The sequence below is a fragment of the Amphiura filiformis genome, chromosome 3, assembly GCF_039555335.1.
Source record: "Amphiura filiformis chromosome 3, Afil_fr2py, whole genome shotgun sequence".
NCBI classification, from domain to species: domain Eukaryota; kingdom Metazoa; phylum Echinodermata; class Ophiuroidea; order Amphilepidida; family Amphiuridae; genus Amphiura; species Amphiura filiformis.
Window position 1 is genome coordinate 22990398 of NC_092630.1, and position 23290 is coordinate 23013687.

At 37.4% G+C, this 23290-nt stretch overlaps 1 protein-coding gene across 1 annotated transcript; it reads right to left on the bottom strand.

The window, feature by feature from the left end:
- Positions 1 to 1774: 1774 nt before the first annotated feature.
- Positions 1775 to 21750, bottom strand: LOC140147121 (protein mono-ADP-ribosyltransferase PARP14-like). Its single transcript, XM_072168899.1, has 22 exons — positions 21132 to 21750; positions 20441 to 20702; positions 19479 to 19765; positions 18915 to 19163; positions 17841 to 18077; positions 15104 to 16771; positions 14316 to 14783; positions 13433 to 13641; positions 12901 to 13146; positions 12083 to 12304; positions 11442 to 11568; positions 10505 to 10693; positions 10232 to 10303; positions 9410 to 9583; positions 8505 to 8707; positions 8198 to 8392; positions 6697 to 6777; positions 5950 to 6102; positions 5389 to 5596; positions 4517 to 4659; positions 3900 to 4071; positions 1775 to 3223 (listed from the first exon to the last, which is right to left on the bottom strand). The coding sequence occupies exons 1-22, from the start codon at positions 21748 to 21750 to the stop codon at positions 2943 to 2945; spliced, it is 6465 nt and encodes a 2154-aa protein (XP_072025000.1). The 3' UTR covers positions 1775 to 2942.
- Positions 21751 to 23290: the final 1540 nt, after the last annotated feature.

Consider the following 23290-nt stretch of genomic DNA (forward strand, 5'->3'; position numbering starts at 1 on the left):
TTTTTAGTTAGGGCGTCGGTTGGCATTGTGTGATATAAAATTGGATCGCTTTAGTCCATATTTACTCATCGAGCTATGCGTTTTTTAACATATGGACGAGACGTAGTCCAATATTTTAAAACTCATTGTCGTAAAGCATCCAATTTTATCATTATTATGTGTTGCATCCAATATTTTCACACACTTGGATTCATCAAAACATAATAATGTGTAAATGAGGGAAATGAAAGGTGTGGGGTGGGATGCGTGTGTAGGGTGCTTACGCGAGCATGTGGGTGCGAGTACAGGGGCAGCTTGACGTATGGCGTGCTATAGCTGTGATCCTATAGATATTTGTATCTAGTTTTTAAAAGTTAATCAAAAACAAAAATTTATGTTGCTCGAAAAACGGGTGTTTTGTAATTTTCTCAAAAACTGAGCATTTTTGCCAAAATTTGACCTCAAAGAAGATTTTGTCAAGTTTTTGGCATTCAAAATATCATACAACATTAAATATAACACTGATCTGGCATAAACCCAATTTATTATCACAATTAATCTCATTTTCTACACAATGCTTACAATTCATCTGAGTATTTCTGTAAGTATGGTTGCATGCACGATATTTATTTTAATCTAATTGACCTTTTTGGTAAATCCCATAAGCCTTTGGGAGTACACCTGAGAACTCGTCATTTGATGTCACGCCGACTTGAAATGCGCAGTGACGATTACCGATAAACGATGTACGCATCGGTGCAGATCGGCGTGATGTCAAATGACGAGTTCTCAGGTGCACTCGCAAAGGCTTATGAGATTTACCAAAAAGGTCCAATTATCTCACTTTTCTGGTTTTCTGAAGCCTTTTTAACGACATCCTGTAGTAATATATTTGATTCGATTGATTTACACACATCGTAGTTTATCATGAAAATATCTGGCCATTTCTGAAAGATTGGTACAAAATGTACTAGAGCTAGTTTGGGTTGCACTCCTGCTCTTGTCTCTTCCATGACATAAATACCGCATTGAAAACTTTTAACCGTTTTCGTAGCTCCGAAATACCCCTTTTACCGATACGTTGTCAGTTCCCAAAGACACACCATCCACTATTCGAGGGGAACATCCCGACCAAAATGATGACTAGCCCCCCCCTGCATTCACTTTCAAACGCATGTCTGGATGTAGGCTGGGTCAATCGCATACATTCAATTTTCAATGAAGATGAGGACTATGTAGTGTAATTACAGCCATTTACAGCTAATATAAAGACTGATTGCTATACCCTCGTCTTCTTATACAGCGATTTCTAATATATTGTTTCATAAAGAAAAATGTGATGACCATAAATCTTAATTGCGCGAATAGTAAACTACACTTGATTGAAGCTACATCATAAATACCATTTTGCCCTCCATTAACCCTAACACTGACCCGCACTCCTTTCATATAGGTTGTTTTTATAACTCGTACATTATATTCCTTAAATATAATATTATGTTTTCAGAATCTTACATCCATATCTCTATACAGAATTAAGACATTTGGATCCATGTGCTTGGTCCTCATGACGCTTTCTGAATCTGATTGATATCAAATCATCTCTTACAATGCACATGTTTATAATAAATGGTAAATAAAGAAATAATATAAACATGATACAATGACAACTTAAAGGGGCATTTCGTGATCACAGCCTCATCCCCCCACTTTTATCAAAAAAGAGGTTGAGATTTTTATATCGCTGGAATACTCTGGCTACATACTGTTTATGTACAAAATATTTCTTGCAGATTAATTCGTTTAGCAAAGATATCGCGAAATTTGAATTTCGTTCTGGTGCACCAGAACGAAATTACAACGTATTGTCTATGGAGCAGTGTAATACACATAATCATGCATAACTCGCAAACGCGAAATCGGAATCAACTGAAATTTTGGGAATATGCTTTTTTTCGTGGATATGTACTGAAAAATGTCATAAAAAGAGGATGCTAGGATCACGAAATACTCCTTTAAACATGGTTACTTAAGAGATGTGGATGTCATAGAATTATATTACATTAGATACAACAATACACGTAGTTATAAAGATATTTTAGGAGGCTTAAAAATGACAACAATTTTTTTTTCGTACCACGTATTGATCGTACATTTGAAGATGTAATGTAATTATTTGCAAAGTGTTCTCTAGATTGTTTGTGTTTGATGCAATTCTTAAAAATGTAGCCCACCGCATGAATTTTGGTAACTTAGACAATTGGACATCACAAATATCTACGACTGTTGATCAGCTCATTATTATGGCTATTGTATAACACGAGAGGCTGCATTCGTCAAATTTGGACAATGACCATTACAATCAATCACACGGTGTGTAACCACATTACTCGATTTAAATCTTATTTTGATATGTTCTTGAAAAAATTACCCTCTAATTACTGCATATGTGATACGATCTGCTCCATGGGGGCCAAAGGAGGCATTTTTGATCATTAAGTTACAATCATTATTACCTACCTTACACAAACATTACGATATCATATACTGAAAACACCAAAGATCTTGCATACTTTTATTCTAAAGTTCTGACGTTTTGTGAGGTCTACTTTCTTATGTATTTTATTGTTTTTTACTCCATACTTTTGCCTTTATCTCAATTTCAAATTTGCCGCCTTTGGCCCCCATGGACCAGATCATATCACATATGAATTGTTGGGCAGATGCAGTGGATGACAAAGAACTTGCAGCCAGTTCCGATCGAAGTAACGTCTGGCTCTCTGTTCACCCAATGCTGGTATTGAATTATTCACCCAGGTTAAATAAGTAATAAAATTCAATTAAAAATCAACAAAAGCTTGGTTGATCAGGGCCACCTATATATATTAAATGTTTTGCAAACTATTATTGTTTTTACATCAATGTAATGCAAGTGTGGCGGTAGTTCACGAAAGACCGAGGCACTAGGTGAATGTTATAAGGTATTCTGGATACGCTTGTGCATCATGATAGATGACAACGACAGACGGATACCTCACGTTGTCCACAGTGCTATCATAGACATCAAGAGAATTAGGTTTCTGGTGAGGAACAATTATTGAACTATCTCCCACCTGACAATCGCCAACAAGTACTTTACACATGTACATATACTTCTGATTATTGGCGTCGCGGTTTGAGTATCTGTCCTGTGCCGAGTATTTAGCATCTCGAGCGAAATAGGTTCCTTGTCCAAAAGCCACAGCTGAAATATAATGAACATTATAAATCAATAAATTAAGGTTAACTATTTTAAATTGCTGCGATTTGGTAGTTCACAGCATCCTGCGAATGGTAATGAGCTTTGGCAAAAAATTGCATTGATCATTTTATAGCGAGCGTGTAGAAGAATTCAAATATCACAGATATACATACATTTGTAGGTATTGTGGTTCATTAGGTATGTTGTAAAGAGGGTTGAAACAACATCACCTTTGTAAAACGTACATAACTCATCAACACCAATAAATCAAGCAAGTTTTCAAAGTATATGATTTGTAGAATGAACTTTTGTAAAACATCAAGGTGTTATTTTTCAATAATATATTGATTTCGATAATTTTTTGGCTTTTTGGCTGCCTAGACCAAAAATACTTAGTCAACCCTTAATGTCCACTTACTTCATCTACAAATGTTCAATGCAGTTTACCGACATACCAGTATACATATGAAATGTTACAACACTTATTTCTTACACGTTATACACCGCAACTCTTTTGTTTTAGTGACTTATTTGTTAGATTATAGCTTTATTTATACGAGTTGTCTTCTTCAGCATACAGAAATTTGGCGCATCACAAAAACTCATCATCGTCGTTTCCAAACTTTTCTCGTGTTTTGATAATGAAAAACAAAGTCATTATCCAGAAAATGATTCTCACCGTTTTTGCCACAAAAGCTTCGATTGAATCCCCTCATATTGATCTTAGCCACTGTGTCTTTTGATGTGCCATGGTACATAGTCTTCTCTGTGTCCCTACCAAGTCTCGTTTTCATACTCTCCTTCCTGGCAGTATACTGAGTGTAGAGCTCTTTGTTTTGAATTCTCTCGATCTGCAGGAACATGGGAATATATTTATGGGTATATTATAGGGGCAAGGAATCCAAATACGTCACAGAAATTTCAGTGATTCAAGACAAGTGGTTCATTATATATGTTAAGAAATGAGGTGCATTCTAGCGCTAGCGGTACCTCTTTTCTTATCATAAATAACGTACCGCTTGTCTTGAGTCACTGAAATTCCATTGTAGTAACTGGATTCCTTGCCCCTATACTATACATAACTTTTGTTACCAGTGTGTTATTATTTTTGAGAAAAATGCAAAAATAGTCACAAATTTATCAAGGGGTGTAGTACCACCTTAAAGCTAGTAAAGACAAAAACCCTAATAACCACTATCCATCAACAAACACCAATGCGTCCACCCACACACCCAGTTACCCCTCCCCCAACAAAAACCACCACCACCAAACATCCAGTTGTGAGTACATAATTACCTTCACTATTGTGCCAGGTTGGTAGCCAGCTCTGAAGGTTTGTTCCACCTGTTTGTATTCAGCACCTATTTGCACAAGAGGTACAACTTTGAGATTGTCAGTCATAGGTATCCAGTTACTGGGAAGAACTCCGGGGTTGCCTTCTGTTGATAGAGATTAGTTTATTATGTACTTCAGTATATGAAGAGATTGGTTCCAAACCATGTTAAGGCCACAAAAACACGTTTCTGATTTACCTGTGCGATATTGCAATGGATTGTGATGCTATAGGTATAGTATTTTCAGTTGGAGGCACCATTACAAAGCAAACAGTGGATGGATGCACAGTAACAATACTGTGTGAGACCTTTGGTTCCCAAACGAGAACAATAGTCTGCAGTATTGTTGTGGAATTGTGATTGTATCACACTAGTAAATGAGACATGGTTTGGAAACAAGCTCTTCAATTTCAATACTTCTAACAATGCGGTGTCAGGTTAAAATTTTAGTTATATCCAGGGATGTAGAGAGTGATTGCTTAGGAGCAAGTGTTTCTATTTTCGCCTTTTGCTTTCTCCCACGCGCCATTTTTTCCTTAATGTTGATAGTCATTCCTTAGGAGGTGCTCCCTGATCCCTTGTGCTATCATTCTTTTTTGCAGCCTTATTTCTGTACCAATGGCCGGATATGGGAAACCTGTATTTCCCCCTTGGCCTTGTAAAATAATAACTATATACGTTATCACTCTGCTCCTTTAAAAAATACAGTTTATAGCTGAATTCAATTTAGGTGGATGTGGAACCAGCATGTGCATTGTACATACTCTATCAAATCAAATACTACCTATCGTAGTACTTCAATACAAAAATAGTAACAGTGACTCCAACACCCACCTGCTTTGAGATCTGCACGATGTAGCGTCATAGTACTTCCACTAGGACCTATCTCAATCATATTAGTAATATCAATTCGTATCTTTCCATCTTCCATATCCAGGTCAACATGGGGTTTCTTTTCTCTGTAAGCTCTTTCTATTAGACTATTGATATCCTGATCATAATCATCATAAATTCCTGTCTCGGTCTTGTAGCGCCATTGTACCTTTTAACAGACAATATAAAACAAATCATATAGTATCATATGGTATTAGTCAACTTCTAACAATATGTTCCAATTCTTGCTATTTCAAGTTATAAATTCAACCATTTGTTAGCTTACTTGCTTGCTTGCTTGCTTGCTTGGGAGACGTAAAATATGATACCAACGGACTGAAACATTTATTTATCTATTGTGTCCACTTTGAGCGCTGACATATTGAAAAAAGTTGCAAATCAATAGTCATGAAGTGGTGCGATCGATACCTATAGTTGTACAATTAGGCGACTTAGGTGTTTGTATTCATACAAACGTAATATATTACTACTCCATATTTATATAACCTCCTTGATTCTTACCTCTTTACTCAATAACAGGTCCTCAGTTTTCCTTTTCTCTTCTCCTTGTATCTTAGCAAAGAGCGTGTGTATATCCGCTTTTGTGCTCATAACCGGCACTTTTGCTCCTTCCAAGACTATTGCTTTGCTGCCTGGTTTTCTAACAACTCTTACCTTTTAATGTAAAAATACAAAATCATGCTATAATAAACATAATAAACAAATACCATCGTTAAAACACTCCCGTCAGGTGGTGCAAAAAGTAAGAGCAACCATATATTAACAATATCAAATGTGGGAAACAATTACAATATTGTTCCAATTATAACATGTTTTCTACATCAATTTTGAGGCCCATCACCAAAACATTTTTATTCCACAATATGAGTAAAATTAATACAGCGGTTTGGATTCTACATTACGTGGACAGTGGCTTATCAAATCAACACAGGGAGACCTGTGAAAAACCCAAAATCACAGGTCGTATATGTTCGTTATCCTAATATTCTCATCTTGATGACGGTGGATGTATATGACCCGTGATTTTGTTTTGCTGCATTCATTCCGTAAGTATGCACCGTTCCTAATATAATCAAGAGGGCGTGGTATATACAAAATTCTTAAGTTGGGCCAAGCTTTATCATGATACCACAATCTGCATTTCGATGGAGTAAAGTGGGGGAGGGAATGAAGCTGTAAATCGGGCGCCTATCTTTACTGATTCTGTATAATTATATCATGGATGAATTATCACAAAGTACCACTCACCCCGTGATTTCGACCCAGTTGTATTATGGCTTGTAGAATTTTATCCGTAAATGCCATGACCTCATCATCAGGTGCTAATTCCTGTTTGTTACATAAGAACAATGCAAAGGTTGCATTAATAACCTTATCAAGAAATAAACTTGACAATAACGGAATGCCACATTAGTGTTGTTCCATTAAACACACTTAAAGCAATTTTCTAACATTTCCATCAGAAAATAGATTTATATTTTCTTTTCATAATTTTTTTATTACTTTACAAAAAATTGAGACCAAGAAATGAGGCAAAACGAAGAAAATCGCTACTTTAATTCAAGCGCTGTCGGTAATGACTGAGGTCGGTCTTTTTGATGTGTTATGATTATCCTGTGTAGTGCGCGTTCGACACTAGTAATATTTCGATCGTATAAATAAAACAACAGGACACGTCGTTTTATTAAAGATCTCATATTTTCTAACAAATTGAGCATCTAAAGCCTTGAATTTTGCAGGGCATGTTAGTTTATTAAAGTACAGCCTGTCTCAAAAAAATTGTGCAAATGAAAAGCGCCCTCTATGGCAATTAGAAAATACCGTTATCACATGATGCTTATATCAACGTCAAGGGCGTAGTCTTAGCTTCAAATGCCGTTTGTTCTGTTCAATTTACTTGTTTTAATCTCGAGATATGTTTAGTTAACAACGAAAGGGTAAAATCACAATTGTGCCGCTTTTACTAGGGAAGATCAAGAGGACTGTACATGTAAATCAATGATAGCATCAAGTTTATCAAGAGTTCCTTCGTGAAATCAAAAGAACGTATTAATTATGCAACAATAAAAATAGTTTTTACTGTTTCATCATGATACATGTATGATTCTCTTTTTCCACTTAAAACAGGTTAAAAGAGAAATAGATATTTCACATTCTGCTGTAAAAGTAAAAACATGTACATGTCAATGATTTTATCATGGTTAATACTGTTTTCTTTGTCACTCAAGACATGTTAAAAGACAAACAAATATTGCAAACTTATAGGTTAATGAACGCGTATTATTTGTTGGGAGAGAAATTAGACAAAATAATGCATGCGCGCTGAGGTTGATGCGTCATGCACGAGCCCCGAAGGGGAAGTGCATTAGACACATCAACATCAGCTATCATCATTGATCTAGGGCCTACTTGTGCAGCCCTCTTCCCTAGTAAAAGTGGCACAATTGTGATTTTACCCTATCGTGGTTAACTAAACATATCTCGAGATTAAAACAAGCAAATTGAACAGAACAAACGGCATGGAGGGCGCTTTTCACTTGCACAATTTTTTTGAGACAGGCTGTACATTAAAATCATGTACAAATCCGAATTTTGAAACACATTGAGGTCACCCTCTCCCGCAAATGTTACAATATTGCTTTGACATATATATTGGTGAGATATTTATTTGTTGAGAATTGCCCAAATAATAAATTGCTTGGTCTTATTGATTTATTGAACAAGCTACCGATAATTGACAGATGGATACCTCTGAGTGGAATTCTTCTGTAATGTATTCTTCAATCTTTGTCACGGCTTCATCAAGTTTGCGTTTATTATCGGCAACAATGAATAATACAATGGAATCTTTCCTTTCCTCAGGAGACGGATTGGTGGTTCTTTTTGTCTCGGAAGTTTTTTGGGACTTCAGATCTTCCTCCAGCTGCATATCCCCATGCTGCTTCTGTAAAGGATATGAGATAAAAAGCAATGGTATCATTTACTTGTGAGCAAACCAAATAAATATAACGCACCGAGTAAATATTTCGTATTCAATGAATAGTTTACTTACTAACTCCGCGTTTGAATAGACCTTCGGGCTTTTTGAAAGACTTTCCAGCCATAGCTTTCAAAGTTTCTTCAAAAACCGGAACCATGTCTTGCTGAAAGATAACTAATTTCACGAGTTGCAGATTCTTTGGTTTGTCTTTAGTAGCAAATTCAGCAATGGCATCAATCAGGTCTGGTGCAACTCGATCAGGTGACCCACCAAGGTTTCCTGGAAAAATGTTTACCAAACATCACATCATGAAATCTAAAGGGAGAGTAAAACAAGTCTCTTGGAAACAATGGAATTATTCAGACAGGTTCGTAAATGCATTGTTTGATTCGTAAATGCATAGAGCTCGTGTTAAATGGTTGGTAAGCCTCCCGGGGTAAAGCTTACAGGAGTCTGTGCGTGTTGTGTCCATTGCAGGATTAAGTTGCTGAAGGTGTCGTGGAGTAAGTACCCTGCTTAGAAAGAATAAAAGACCCCAGTAGGACATCATTTAATGACTGATGACCGGTTAGAACTTAGCAGATAGGCCAGCACTTTCTTTATAATTAATTTACTTGGCTATGGGATATTTACGATAGAATTAAATCATTCATTCGCCGGCAGATCCGCCATGAGCTGATCTGGCATGTGGTTTTGAACTCATCGACATAAATCGTGGGTATGCGCTCGTTCGAATCCGAACAGTTCTGATTTTTTGTCTCCTTTATTGTAGTTCCAGGTCGCCAGAGTTTCAGTTCTTCACTTAAATAACACTATGTTTAATGTTTTGCAGGAAGTTTTCAAAAATGTGTTTGAATGTTATTCAAACATTTTTAACTGGCCATTTATATAACCCGACATTTAGACGTGTTCTGTAAACGTCTTGTTTTTGCAGGGTTGTGTATTAATACGATGACATAAAAGAAATTTAAACGCCCATACCTGTTCCAAGTGCAGGAATTGCAACTGATTGCATCTTCGATTTCTCTGCTAGTCGAAGTATTTCTTTTGTCATGTTCTTCACTTTGTCAGGACCACTTAGGGTCACGTGTATGATGTTTTTACTGCGAAGTGTGCCAGAAGGAGTCATGGCTATAAGTGGAACAGGATTGGAAGCTGAAAAAACACCAAAGATCAAAACACTTGCAATTTAGATATAATATACAAGTCCGTTTGGCTCTAAGAAGTGTGGTTCTATGCAGGCAACAGTAAGCATTTTGAATACTAAGTATCAATTTACTCCACCTGCAGGTCGTCACTCCCAATATAATCATGAAAAATATATTTTTTCCAAGAATATTTTTCAGGATATTTTGTTTCTATCATTTTGTTATGAGAATAGCAATAGACGTTTACCCTCACAACTTAAAGACCTATTCAGTTGATTCCTCCTCCGGAAGATCTTAAAAATTATCCAAATTCAATTTTTACATATTTGTTAATGTCATAGATGCACTAACAAAGCCTGCTAGTGATCAAGCCGAACGACCGGTATTAAAAACAAAACAAGAAATTTTACACGAATCTGTAATTTCTCTATACTGAAGTAGAGAAATTAGTTGCATGCATTTGAATGGGCCTGCAACTTTATCAATACTGCTGTTTTCCTCGTTTTTTTATTTAAAAAACCTGGTGACAATTTGAATGACTCATTCTTTACAGGAAATGAATAAGGAATTTTAATTTTCTAACACTTTCACTGGAATCACCAAATGGGTCTTTAATAAATAATCATGATAATGAGATTTATCTTATTGTACTCACTATTTCTGATTTTTTTACACTCTTCTGCGATGATACTACCTCCAGCTCGAATCAAGGCTCTGGAAACAACTCCTGCATTGAGGAACAAATGTTTTGTCATCAATAACTTCGTGTAACAACGAACATAATAATAAGAATGCAAGAATGCGAACTCTAAATTTTCTCTATAACAAGTTTATTATTAACAAAAACACAGTACATTTAAAAGAAATAAAGGGGAAAAAAGAAACGGAATTAATTGCAAACGTATATCAAAGTGAGTTTAAAAATTACCGTTCAAAGACAGATCTTTCCCCACTGTGTTCACTATTGCGTCTGTTGCTTCCTGTACTAAGTCACCTTGTTGTAATTGTACAGTAACGGAACCAAACTTGGTTTGTGACGAGCCACCAGATGCGCTAAACACACCCGCAGAAGGAGTATCCTCAGATGCTGCACTGGCGGCAGATACAGGTTCAGGTTCTTAAAGTTAAGACCAAAATAAATGTGTCTTAAAATAGGTACTCACAAACATCGATCACAAAGATTCTACTCTTATCGCAGTTACATAAGTGTAACAATTCAATTATTGAGTTTGCCCATGTTCAATTCCACAAGTCTTTATCGCCGCATTTTTAAGGTTAGTAACTATTTTTAACTGTTTTAACTGCGAATGGTAGTAAGCTTTGGAAAAAATTGCATTGATCATTTCATAGCGAGGGTGCAGAAGGATTCAAATATCACAGATATACTTTTGTATGTCATGTTGTAAATCGAGTTATGTTGTAAATAGGGATGAACCTCGTCACCTTTGTAAAACGTGCATAAGTCATTAACAACAATATAAATCAATCAATCAAGTTTTCAAAGTATATGATTTGTAGACTGAACTTCTGCAAAACATCAAGGTGTTATTTTTCAATAACACAATCAAACTCAATCTTTGTGGCTGCTTAGACCAACAATACTTAGTCAACACTTAAGAAGGCTTTAATATTTATAGCCAGATGGCACTACCCTACTCTTGTTTCAATTGGAGAGTTCCTGTGCAATGAAAAGGCTATCTGTGCTCTCAGTTATTTTCCTGTTTCATTACACTCCAGTTCAAGGTTTTGTTCACCAGAGGCAACGTCATTTTTGTCGATATTGGCATACCGTAGTGTCTTAGCCTACCAAAACCAATTGACTATAATCCATATTATATATTACTCTAGAACAGAATCAGACTCACCATCCGTAGAAAGAGAAAACAAGGACGGACTTTTCTTCATTTTTCGCTTAGATCTTCTTTCTTTTGTTGCATCTGACGAAGCTGGTGATGTAGCTGTTGTCAATCTTTTTATTTCCGTTTCAAATGCCTGTCAAATAAAGAATTAAATAAATAAATAAATGAAAAAAAATAAATAAATAAATAAATAAATAAATAAATAATAAAAAATATAACATGTTTACAGCAGATTTAAGTGTGCTCACAGTGCAGTCGTTTTTAAAAGATTAAAAACGACTGACGATCGGAATAAAGAAACTAAAAACAATACGAGAATGATCTGCTCGAGTAGATCTGCGCAGTTGTGCCCTAGACAAAAGTGATCAGGTGATGGGACACTTTGAGTAGGATAAACAAATTATAGCCCACGCTATTCTCCGATCAATATTGAACTATGAAATGTTGCACATGCGACTTTTTGTACCCTACATGGCAACATTGATAACTGAGAAAGGGGACGGTTGTATATAGGAAATGGTTTGGGCCTACCATCAAAAAGAGCGGCACGTGGAAACACGGAAATGCAAGCTTTCTATAGGTATTGCAACAACTAAATCCAGCAATGTAGGACCAGTTTGCTGATAAAGATAACCAGATTACCATACCTGGATAGTAGGCTGATCTTTGTCGTACACCCAGAAGCGAATGTCCTTTACAGAACTGGATGCATTTTCTCTACTGAACTCAGCAACAGCTTCATACATAGCACGTGCTGTGACGTCACGGGGAAATCCAAGATTGCCTGTACCTATTGCTGGCAATGCGACCGATGCTACGCCGTACTTTCCTGCTGTTTTTAAGATCTTCTTGACTGCAGTTTGGAGTATCTGTAGAACATGTTTTAAACAATATAATTACATAATTTATACCATGTAACTCAAAAGTGCATCTGGTATGAAGTACACCCGGTGGCTCCGGAACCGGGGGCAGGTGCCCCAAATTTTATTTGGTGGCCATGGGCATGGGCAACATATTTAATATCTTCCAGAGCATATGACATCAAATAGTTCAATGACAGACTTGCTACTTACTAGTCACCTAGTGCTTTGTTTTTGTCTGATACCACCCGGTCCAATGGACCAAATGGTTGGTCATTGAGAATGAAAATGCACTGACTTGACAAAAATCTCCTGGTTAATTACGCCCGTCAGATGTTGTCTCCATTATGTTTCAATGCTATTTGATTGTTTGTAATGGTCTCTTGACTTCTTTGTAGTTTGCTGCTACTTATTGTCTTTTAACAAGTTCCTCTTACGGCTCCATAACATCAAGTCTGCACAGTTAGCTAGATGTTTTATTTCTCTATATACGGTATTCTGCATGTTAGAATAGATGGTATGTTTGGAGAACATATTATAATAAATATATAAACATATAAATATATAAACAGGAGTATAGAACTATTTTGATGATTTCTTCATACCTGCAGAGAATCCTTCTGACCGTATCTTGGGCAGTTTATATGGAAGACCTTCTTACATGCGAGATTACCAGGTCCAGTTTCTATAAATGCACCAGGTGCAACATCTTTGCGTGTGCCATCTGCTTGTGTGACTTGTGCGTCACATTCTGTCTGAAGGTTTGCCCCAGCGGCTTGTAGCAAAGCTATAGAAACGTTGCCTCTAGACAAAACCATGTCTGCTGCTGCCGTGTTCACGATCACATCAGCCTGAAAATATTAAAATATTTAAGAGATTACGAGTTTTACCTAGAAGTAGATGTACTAGTCAGGAGCGTAGCTTAAACTGAATGTTATTTTGCTGGTCACCAATTTGACCGAAAGCTGGATAAACATGATATATAGCCAAGAAACTAAAATAATAAACACATTCAAGTCTGAATGACTTAATATTTCCTTTTACAATGTAAAAGCCTCTAATATTATAACAGTAACAGAGTGGAATTTAATTCACTGTCAACTTTTCTTAGCATATTGTATATCCACAACAGTTTACCTTCTCAGAAGCTATGGTTCCCCTTTTCAGGACGATTGTGATTCCTGCCTTAGTTGCGATGGTATCAGCACCCTTTTTGCTAAATATGGTCGTAGAGGTTGACGCCGCCGTTGCACCACCACCAGTGGCGCCAGTAGTAGCACCCCCGGGAGTTGGACCAGGCGCAGCCCTCGTACCTGAAGTCTTTGGAATCCCATCTGTGATGTCACCTAGAGACAGGTTTGTACATGAACGTATAAATGTGTATTATATTATGTTTCTTAACGATTTATGCGAGTGTTTTGTTTTAACCATGTCGAAGTCCCGGGGGCACATCAAAAAATCTGGTTGGTATGCTCCCCCGGAATTTTGAGGTGGTGGGTCTTTGGGAGCTGACGGCGTACCGGTAAAAGGGGTCTTTCGGAGCTGCGAACCGGGCTGTGAACAAGTAAAATGGGGTCTTTTGGAGCTGCGAAATGTCAAGGAGGGTCTTTCTTGGCTTTTTGGTTGAAAATCGCCTGAAAAAACAAGAAATATGAAGAATGAGCAATTTTTGGGTCTTTTAGAGCTGAAATGATCAAAATCAAGAGTCTTTTGGAGCTTTATTTTGGTCAAATATAGGGGTCTTTCGAGCTGCGAAACCCAAAAGGGGGTCTTTCCGGGGAGCATACCCGTATGGTCATTTGTGTTGAGTGCCCCCGGGGTCGAAGTACATTCATGACATTAGCCACACCACGAAGTTTACATGTTCGCAGCATGTAATTACATCTAAATTATTGGATTGCTATGTAAAATTTCTCCATAAAACACCAAATACGTGTAATACCATAATAGTAATTGTCGCTACTTTGGTCTTGTCACAAACGTTTAAAATGGGAAGGGACTGCACTTGATACTTCCTTACCTTTAAAGGCAGCGGGAGCCCCTTCTATTACATCAGTTCTACGGGTGTCCACAAGTGCCTTTTGGAAAGCAACGCTGTGCTGAACAGTCACATTGGTGAATCTGATTTCTCGGAGCGTAGATTGGTTTTGAGCAGTATATTCCACACCAGCTTGAACAATGGTCTTTGCACACAAGTCTAACGGAAAGCCGTAAACCCCTGAACTAATGGCAGGAATCGCTATCGATGTCAGCTTTAGTTTGTTAGCTTCTTTAAGGCAATTGGTCACAGCGTCATACAAGAGATTTTCTTCATTGGAAACCGTGGATGGGTCATGACGTCGGTATTTAGGCCACATTGGTCCAGGAACATGGAGAACATGTTGACAAGGAAGACGTCCAGCACCTGTGCAAATCACTTCTCCAGTTTTGACTTTCCGTCCGAGTTGCGCCCTTTTGCGACTCGATTCTTGTTGTATCGTTTCTCCACCTTTAATGGAATACATTGGGCAATTATATACCTACTGTATAATACAAGGAGAAGCACAATATATTGAAGTTAGTGGTGAGGTTTAAGTTTTGTTTGACCACCTTGGTCCCCTACGCGGATGACCACCCAAGTTTGCATAGAAGTTGAAAGGGGACATTATTTCATTAGGAGAAGGTGGCTACGACCCTGGTTTTATTTGGGCCAGTTTCATCAAATTGATGGTTCCATCAGCAGGCAATCAACGTTAACACCTGTATGACAAAAGTTCTGTTCATATAATTCAACATTTAGATGTATGAAATTAATAATGTGACACTTACCAGCCTGGACAATGGCCTTGGCTAATCCACCAACATGTTCCAAGTCTTGATTGGCAGCGTTTACAATGGCATCCACATTTTCTTTTGTCAGATCTCCCTTACAGACAAGTAGCCGGCATCCTTTCACAGTCACATGACATAGGATTTCTGATGAGCTCCTGGTGGTAGCCACCTCACTATCCACTTCATCATTAAAATCGCTGCATATCACACACTCGCAATTGTGGGCTATGTTTTTCAAAAACCGTTGTCCTTTTGGGGCGCGTAAAAGATCGGGGATCCCAGGTTTTTCAACGGAGTGCTTGCGTTCGACTATTTTAGACTTCAGTTTTTCGATTTTGAGAGCGACTTCATTAGACCACTGGTCGTTTCCTCTAACGACGAAGCCGACCTTACTGGACTCGATGTTTACACCAGGATTCTGGCGCTGTATATCCGAGAGTTCCTTGCCGAGGTATTGTCTGATATATTCAGTATGTAGCTTTGAAACTTTTATTATCTTTTCTATGACAACGTTTTCCTCCAAGAATTTTCCTAGATCGGCAACGGCAGCGTCAATTGTGTCTTTTGTGCCAGTTACTCTAACCGCTCTGTTTGTCAGGTCCAGACGCATAATGACAATCTGTTCATCATTGATGCTGTTTATTTGATCACTTCCTTTCTTTGACTGAAGAACCTTCATTGTTTGTTCCTGATCAATCGGCATCTGATTTGATATTACTTCTGCGTTCAGGAAGTCCATTGCATTTTGTACATTTGGGGTCGTCTTACTGTAAATAGTTATTTTTCCTTCTTCAACATCACATAATGACTTCAGACCTGTTTTGGACAACATTTCATTGATGAAATCACAGAATCTATCTACGAATTCACCTACGTGCTGATTAGTGTTAAAAATGGCCTCTTCGAGTGATTCAAATTCACCGTACATAGTGACCTGTGCTTCGGATATATCTCCACGAATACCCTTGAAGACAAGCTCATTACTCTCAGGTAAAACGCTGATATCGACATCAGGAAACATCTCCTGTAGTTCAGTCCATATTCCAAACTTTGAACATAATTTCATCTTTAACCGTCCTAGTTTTAGTTTTCTTTCGATTGTCTGAGCGTCTCTCTCGGCTTTCATCTTCAGTTCACTTACGGCTTTCAATACGTCTGCTTTGGCTTTTTCAACATCAGATGAACCTCCTACAATGATAACAGTACGTCTCTCATCTTGCTGTACAACATCAACATTCCCGACGTCAATCGTGGGGAAAGCTTCGGACAGGTCACCCCATATTGATACAGGAACCTGAACTGAATCTTTGGAAAACCTCTGAAGAAAACCAAGTAAACACATTTTACTTGTTTCTTTCCATTTCTTCCATATGCCTGGGTCATTCTTGTCGGTTGCTACTGGTTTCAAAGTAACTTTGGATTTGTCGGTATTGACCGGCCATGTGACTTCTGTGTTGTGCTTCCCCATTTCTCCTTCCAAAGTAGAGGCGTGCTTGGACATGATGAATTCCATGATGACAGGGTCTACTGTTTGGATGATAGGATTTGGAACTACAGGAACTGGGCCGTCTGTAGAGATGGATGTTCCTAAACACTCATAGTGAGCTGTAACGGTAAGGCTATGTCCCGCAAGTTTGTGATGTCTGGAAAGTACTCTGCTAATAGCTATTTGGCAAACAAATGAGAATCAAAAATTAAAACAGTTGCCGGGTACATTTTAATGAAAATAACCCAAGATTTGAAAATTGCAACAAAATCCTATTGCCTTGTATTCAGTATCTATTAAAGGAAATCTGTTCAGCTCTTGTTACATTATTCTTTTTTAATTATTGCATTTGGAGGGTATCAAAACATGCGATAATCAATAACAATTGTCATCAGCGATCATTATTCACGTAATGTCAATTTGAAACATGAAGATTTCAATATTTTTCTGACCAACAAGGTCCTAAATGACCTACAATTGCAAGTTGCCCTTGCAGTGGTACAGTTAGATTTAAAATTTAATGATTGGGAGGTGCTCACAACAGATGTTACCCTTTGTCTTCCACTTCATGTGACCTTCTTGGTCACAGAAAACATTGAACTTGTAATGTTTTAATATGTTCTGCTCCAAATTCACGTAACAAGAAGAAGAATCCAATGAGCGCCGAAAACATTTCCTTCCATGGATACTGCATACAATGCAATATAATTGAAGACTGAATTAAAAAGACTAGTTTGCGTATGACGTCCTGTCAACCAGACCAAAAATGCTGTACTGCGCAGGTCAGCAACCAATCACGTCGCGCCGTTACCCTGACGTCAGACGCAAACTAGTCTTTTTAATTCGGTCTTCAATTATAGTACTTTGCTGCAACTTTCAAATCTTGGGTTACTTTCATTTAAATGCGATATCAATATTGGGACCACTGCAACAAATGAGGTGTCATAATGCACAGAATGTGGCATATGTCCCAAATGTGGCATACAATTAAACGTTTAGGAATAATAGTCATTATTGTAGGGGGTAATTGCTTTTTAGAAGATATTTACACGAATTGCTATCGGAAAACAATTTCGATATGGGATGTCAAAGTACTCACGTGTCATCAATGTAGGGTGACAGTACCTTCGCGATGTATAGGGCTACAGTATCACCCGGCACTGTCTACGTCTATTATACGGTATCATTGTTTAGAGCATATTCCTATATACTACATGTAAAATAACAAATTTCAAATCTCAATCTTACTTGAATAATCCTCAAAGAAGACAATCGCAATGTTGCTTTCTTCATCAAACTCAACATCAGTCACAGGACCACCACCACTTTTACGTTCGTTTTCAAAATACAGCTCCAACATGTCTTCTGATATGTTAGTTTCTAGTCCTTGTACTAGAATGCAATCGGTTACCTGGACTGTGTCAGCTTTTACTGCCACATTATTTAGTTTCTTTTCACTAAATCGTTGAATGATTCGGTCAAGATCTGGAAAACAACATTCAAAGAAATCGTGTGTCAGCCAGTTGAAATGGTCGTCGATGCAAGACTCGTAAAGAAATCAATAACTCCATGAGCTAACGTGTAATTGGCACGCACCGATAAAGGTTTTGTGTTCAATTAATTTAGAGACGCAGTATCGAGTGAGCCATTAAAAACTGACTTGTTACATTTAAATTGTTGGATAGGCGTTTACGACGGCAGTTTATAACAATTAATAAGTTTTTACCGAGTTCGCGGTCGGACAAGTTTAGAACTGTCAAGCTTTTGTCAGGAATAGCTATGACTTCTTCAGGACAAAGTACTTAAGTATGATACATGGAGGCCACACCTTGCCTACTGATTGCTCTGAAAAGAGCAATTCACTGAAGACTGCCCTTGTGAACAGTGAACAAGCTTGACAGTCCTAAACTTATCTGACGGCGAACCCGCTAAATACTTTTAGGTTCATTTATTGATAAATACGTATGTTGCGATTATAGAAATCCTTTGGTAGAAAACAAGATCCACTGAAGAACTTCTAAGGATATGGCGAGCCTTTTCTTTCCGTTATGATTACGTTTTTTTAAAAATACATAATTATGACTTCTGACTTTATAACAAGGAATATGTTATTTCCAAAACTAACACGTAATAAAAATTAATAAAAAAGTGACGTTTGTCGCTAATATGATACACGCTTAATTAATAACTTAGTTATTTAGAGTGAAATGCGGCTACAACCCTTAATTTTGTAATCTTTTTATTGACAAAATACAAATGTTTTACACTGTATAACATCTTGTGCAACGTCGGTTGGTAATTTTAATTATTTATATCATTCACCTTTGAGTTCGTCCTCATAGCAAAGCATCGCAGTACCAGGCCGCTCTCCATACACAATTTCAGGCTCGTCCGGTATATTTGTTCTGTTTTCAAGAAAAAGCATCAGTATCTCTTCTTGAATGCCATCTGGGAGTCCTCTGAGAAAGATCCTGTGGAGGTCTGTTGGTCGTACTGGGCGCAATATCTTCTTTGAAACTGTCAGTGCTAATCCTTCAAGCTTATGGCTTTTTGTCAAAACTCTGTCGATGACTGAAATAGAAATGGCAATAAATTAAAGACTTATCTTAAAGATTATTCCTACAACTAAAAGTATCTATTCTTCCTCGATTTAAGTTCTATTGCTTTTTTTTTCAAAAGCTCAGGTGAGCTTATGTAACCGTTTGGAATTCCGGAAGATATATGTATTGTATAACCATGGGAGAAAGAGATCTCTTTCTTCCATGGTATAATTATCCACTCCTGAGCAAGAACTGTTAAGGGCGGTGTTGGACTATTACGACGCTATCATTAGCCGCATTATGTTCATATACCACATTATCTACAATCGTGCAACTATTATAGTACCTGATTCGTCGACAAACTTAATAGTCGCTCTGTTCTTAGCTTCATTGATCATCACTTCGACAACTTGACTTCCTCCTGATCTGCGGGTGCTTTCGAAGTACATGGATAACATATCCTCGGTAGTGCCTGCTTTAAAGCCCGACACATCCAGAACCACATCTGAAGAGATATGTTCTTCCGTTTCGGTACTGGCCACTTCCTGCTTCCTTGCTGGGGCCAATTTCTTTTTTGACACGGCCAATACTGCTCCTTCAAGCCTATGGGTTTTGTCAAAACTCTGTCGATTACTAAAATAAGAGTGAGAATATTTAAGGGACTTAGATTTTTCGTTCCAATTTACACTTAGAAGTATCTAGCCTCACTCATTCTGTCATTATTGTATGTAGATTTTTAAAAGTGTATCCCTGTATCAAGGTGATATTTAATTACCTCTGCTCTTTTACTTTAAAGCTGAGAAAAACATTTTCTGTTAGGAAATCCGGAATCCGTTGTGATTTTTGCAGAAAGTGCTAAATAATAGATCACTATAAATCGTCCACGTTAAGTGCTTAGGCAATTCGCTGAGCGCGAGCAGCGATCGACGCCCTTTAGTTAAATTAAAAATTCAATACAGACTATTTATACTTGGATTACTGATTCCCAATTCAGTATCGAAGTTACTTAATGTTACTATGTCAACGGGATCACGCTCTTGAGTAATGAACCACGATCGAAACGATCATCACACAAAGTATATGGCACTCGAAGGCATACCGAAATAGCGTGAACCGGTAACCAAGAGAATTACGTAACCTCTTCGATGCTGAATAATGCCGGGATCACATTTCCTCCTTGGTAAGAAATGTCAAAGGTTGTGTTGGACTAACGACGCTATCATTATGTTCACAGCTTCAGATAACCACCGCATTAACAATCGTACAATTACATGTAGGTCCTATATCGTACCTGATTCGTCGACAAACTTAATAGTCGCCTTGTTTTTAGCTTCATTGACAATCACTTCGACAACTTGACTTCCTCCTGATCTGCGGGTGCTTTCGAAGTACATGGATAACATATCCTCGGTAGTGCCTGCTTTAAAGCCGTGTACCTCGAGGACCACTTCAGAAGAGTCATGTCCTTCCGTTTCAGCGCTGGCCCCTTCCTGCTCCTTTATTTTGCCCTCCATGACTGTCATTGTACATCCACCTAGAGAGTGTTTTCTTTTGAGCACCCGGTCAATCACTTTCATGAAAACAAAAATGAAACAAAACCACTTCACGTGCAATAAGTAATAATACATGTTTTCAATCGTTTTGGGGCAGAATTCTTTCCACAAGATAATATATTTAAATGACTTTGAACTGGCAGAATTTTGTTAATGTCATATTGTGGTTGGACCAATATTACCAGAATCAAAACCAGTTAGTATGATGTTTGTCACGCTGTGTAAACTTAATTCATTCTGAATAATTAGCCACGCAGATAACAAATTATGCAATGATGTATTTTGACCGGTATCTATGTTTAGAATCATTACAAAAATGGTCCCATAAAATGAATAACTGTTGACCGTTTACATCATAAGGAATGCCGTGTTTCGCTGGACAGAATAACCAACATGTTTACTATAATGCAAATATACATTAGATCGTGTATTGCCTTATACCTTACCTGATGGATTCTTGAATGTTATCGTAGCACTGTTCTTTGACGGGTTCATTTCTACATTCTCTATTTCACCTCCTCCAGATCTCTTTACATTCTCGAAGTAAACCATAAGAAAATCTTCATCTATTGATTCAGTAATACCTTGTACTACTATTATCCCTGATGTTTTTTCACTTTCTTCTGACAAGTCTGATATAACGCTGGTTTCATGATATGATGTTCTTTGTCCATACTCACTATGTTTGGTATGTGTTGTCGGACTCGTATCATTTGTTTGTGGCCGACGGAAACACCGTTTTTCAGGATGATCTTGCATGTTATGTGTTCCAGTGCTGTCCATGTCGTTCTGACTGCGTTTATTTTCCCTCGCACTTAAGTCAATGTGTTCGTCAGCATCATAAAACTCTTCTTGATCGCTTTCGTTTTTATAATCTGTATCACGTTTACATCGCTTAGAGTCAGTAGGCATTTGTTTGTCAGTACCTCCTTGCTTTCCACGAGTGTTATGATGGTACTTTTCACGTGGATCAAAGGCTCCACCATGTCTGCCGCGACCTCTACGACTTCGTCCACGTCCACGACGTCCACGCTGTGGATTTTCAGATTCAACTTCCCGATTCATGGTCCTGCCGGTATCGTTTTGATTATAACTTGAGCCTTGCACGATCAGAGTGTCTTGGCGATTTACTTTCCTCGCACTCTTTTTACTTAAACGGTATTTCATATGAGACTATCAGAATGGAATGTGTTACAATTGTTATTCACCGGACAAGTAACCATCTGTGAATCCTCTGTTTCCTGCATCGTCAAAATTAAGAAAACAATAAATTGAATTTTACATATAACATAATTATTGTTCGTACATAACCGTGTATTTTGAAACGAATTGACAATCAGTTAACAATTGAGGCTCAACATTATGTCTACATCATTATCTACGTACATCTAGAATCTCAAGTTCAAGAAGAGAGTAAAATTCATGAAAAGGGAGAGCGTGGCCTAATATAAACATCTCAAAAAACTACTACCTCCCCCCCCCCCTTAAATAATGGCCATTATTCAAAGGGGCTATTGTATTACAAATCTGTAAGATGCGTTGGAAGCAGAATTTATTTCTACGCATGTCAATTTAATGTAGTGAGGTCCAGATTTGACAGTTGCACATACCCTTCCATTATACTGAATACAAAATCAATACAATACTGCAACTTTCAAATCTTGGGTTACATTGATTTAAATGTACGCTGTGACGTCATTATTTAGTCAATTGCTACAAACGAGGTGTCAAAATGTGTAGAAATAAATTCTGCTTGCTTCCAACGCATTCTACAGATTTGTAATACAATCGCCCGTTTTTGAATAATGGTCATTATTTAAGATGGGTTGGTTGCTCTTATTTTAGATGTTTATAAGGTTCTATGTATTTAGGGCATGAGATCTCGGGATCAATTATTCCTGGCAGTGTTGAGAACAGGATCAAAATCTTTTGAGTCTGTATTGTTGTGTCCGTTTTGGTAGGACTAATTATAACGTGCTAGTTCCTGTATGATTACTACAATTTTTGAATATTTCGATAGCTAATACTTATAGTACCCGTCATCAGTACGGTTTTGTGATCAGATTCTATGCCCAGATCTCGGCTACAAATTGGGCACAATTTCAAAAACACAAGACCAATGCCAGCCAGCCCCGGTTCACATATAATTTGAAATAATATTTCAATTGTGAATCTATAACAAACTAGTTGTGTCAAAGATTCGGTAATGTTTTTGAAAACAGGTATGAGCGCTGTGTCAGATCTAATTGTTTACGATGTCTGCGCAAACATACATGTAATGTAAAATAAAGGCCTTTCAAACTTGGTGTCACGAGACTTTACATGCGTGAAAAATCAAAATCAAAACAATGCTATGGGGAAAGATCACAAACATGTTGCCACCCTTTGGTTAAGAAATAAAACTGTGTCTTTTACTTATATCATGACCTTGAATAGTTATGTTGGGATGATCTATAAATGGAAAATAATGGCGATTGTTTCCAGGATTGTTTCCACCAATATTATGTAAAAACATTCTGTAATTTTTTCACTTCAGACATGTCAGATATCTATTATAGATAAGCTATTAATTTAATAATAAATCTTTTGAAGACAATATTGTTTT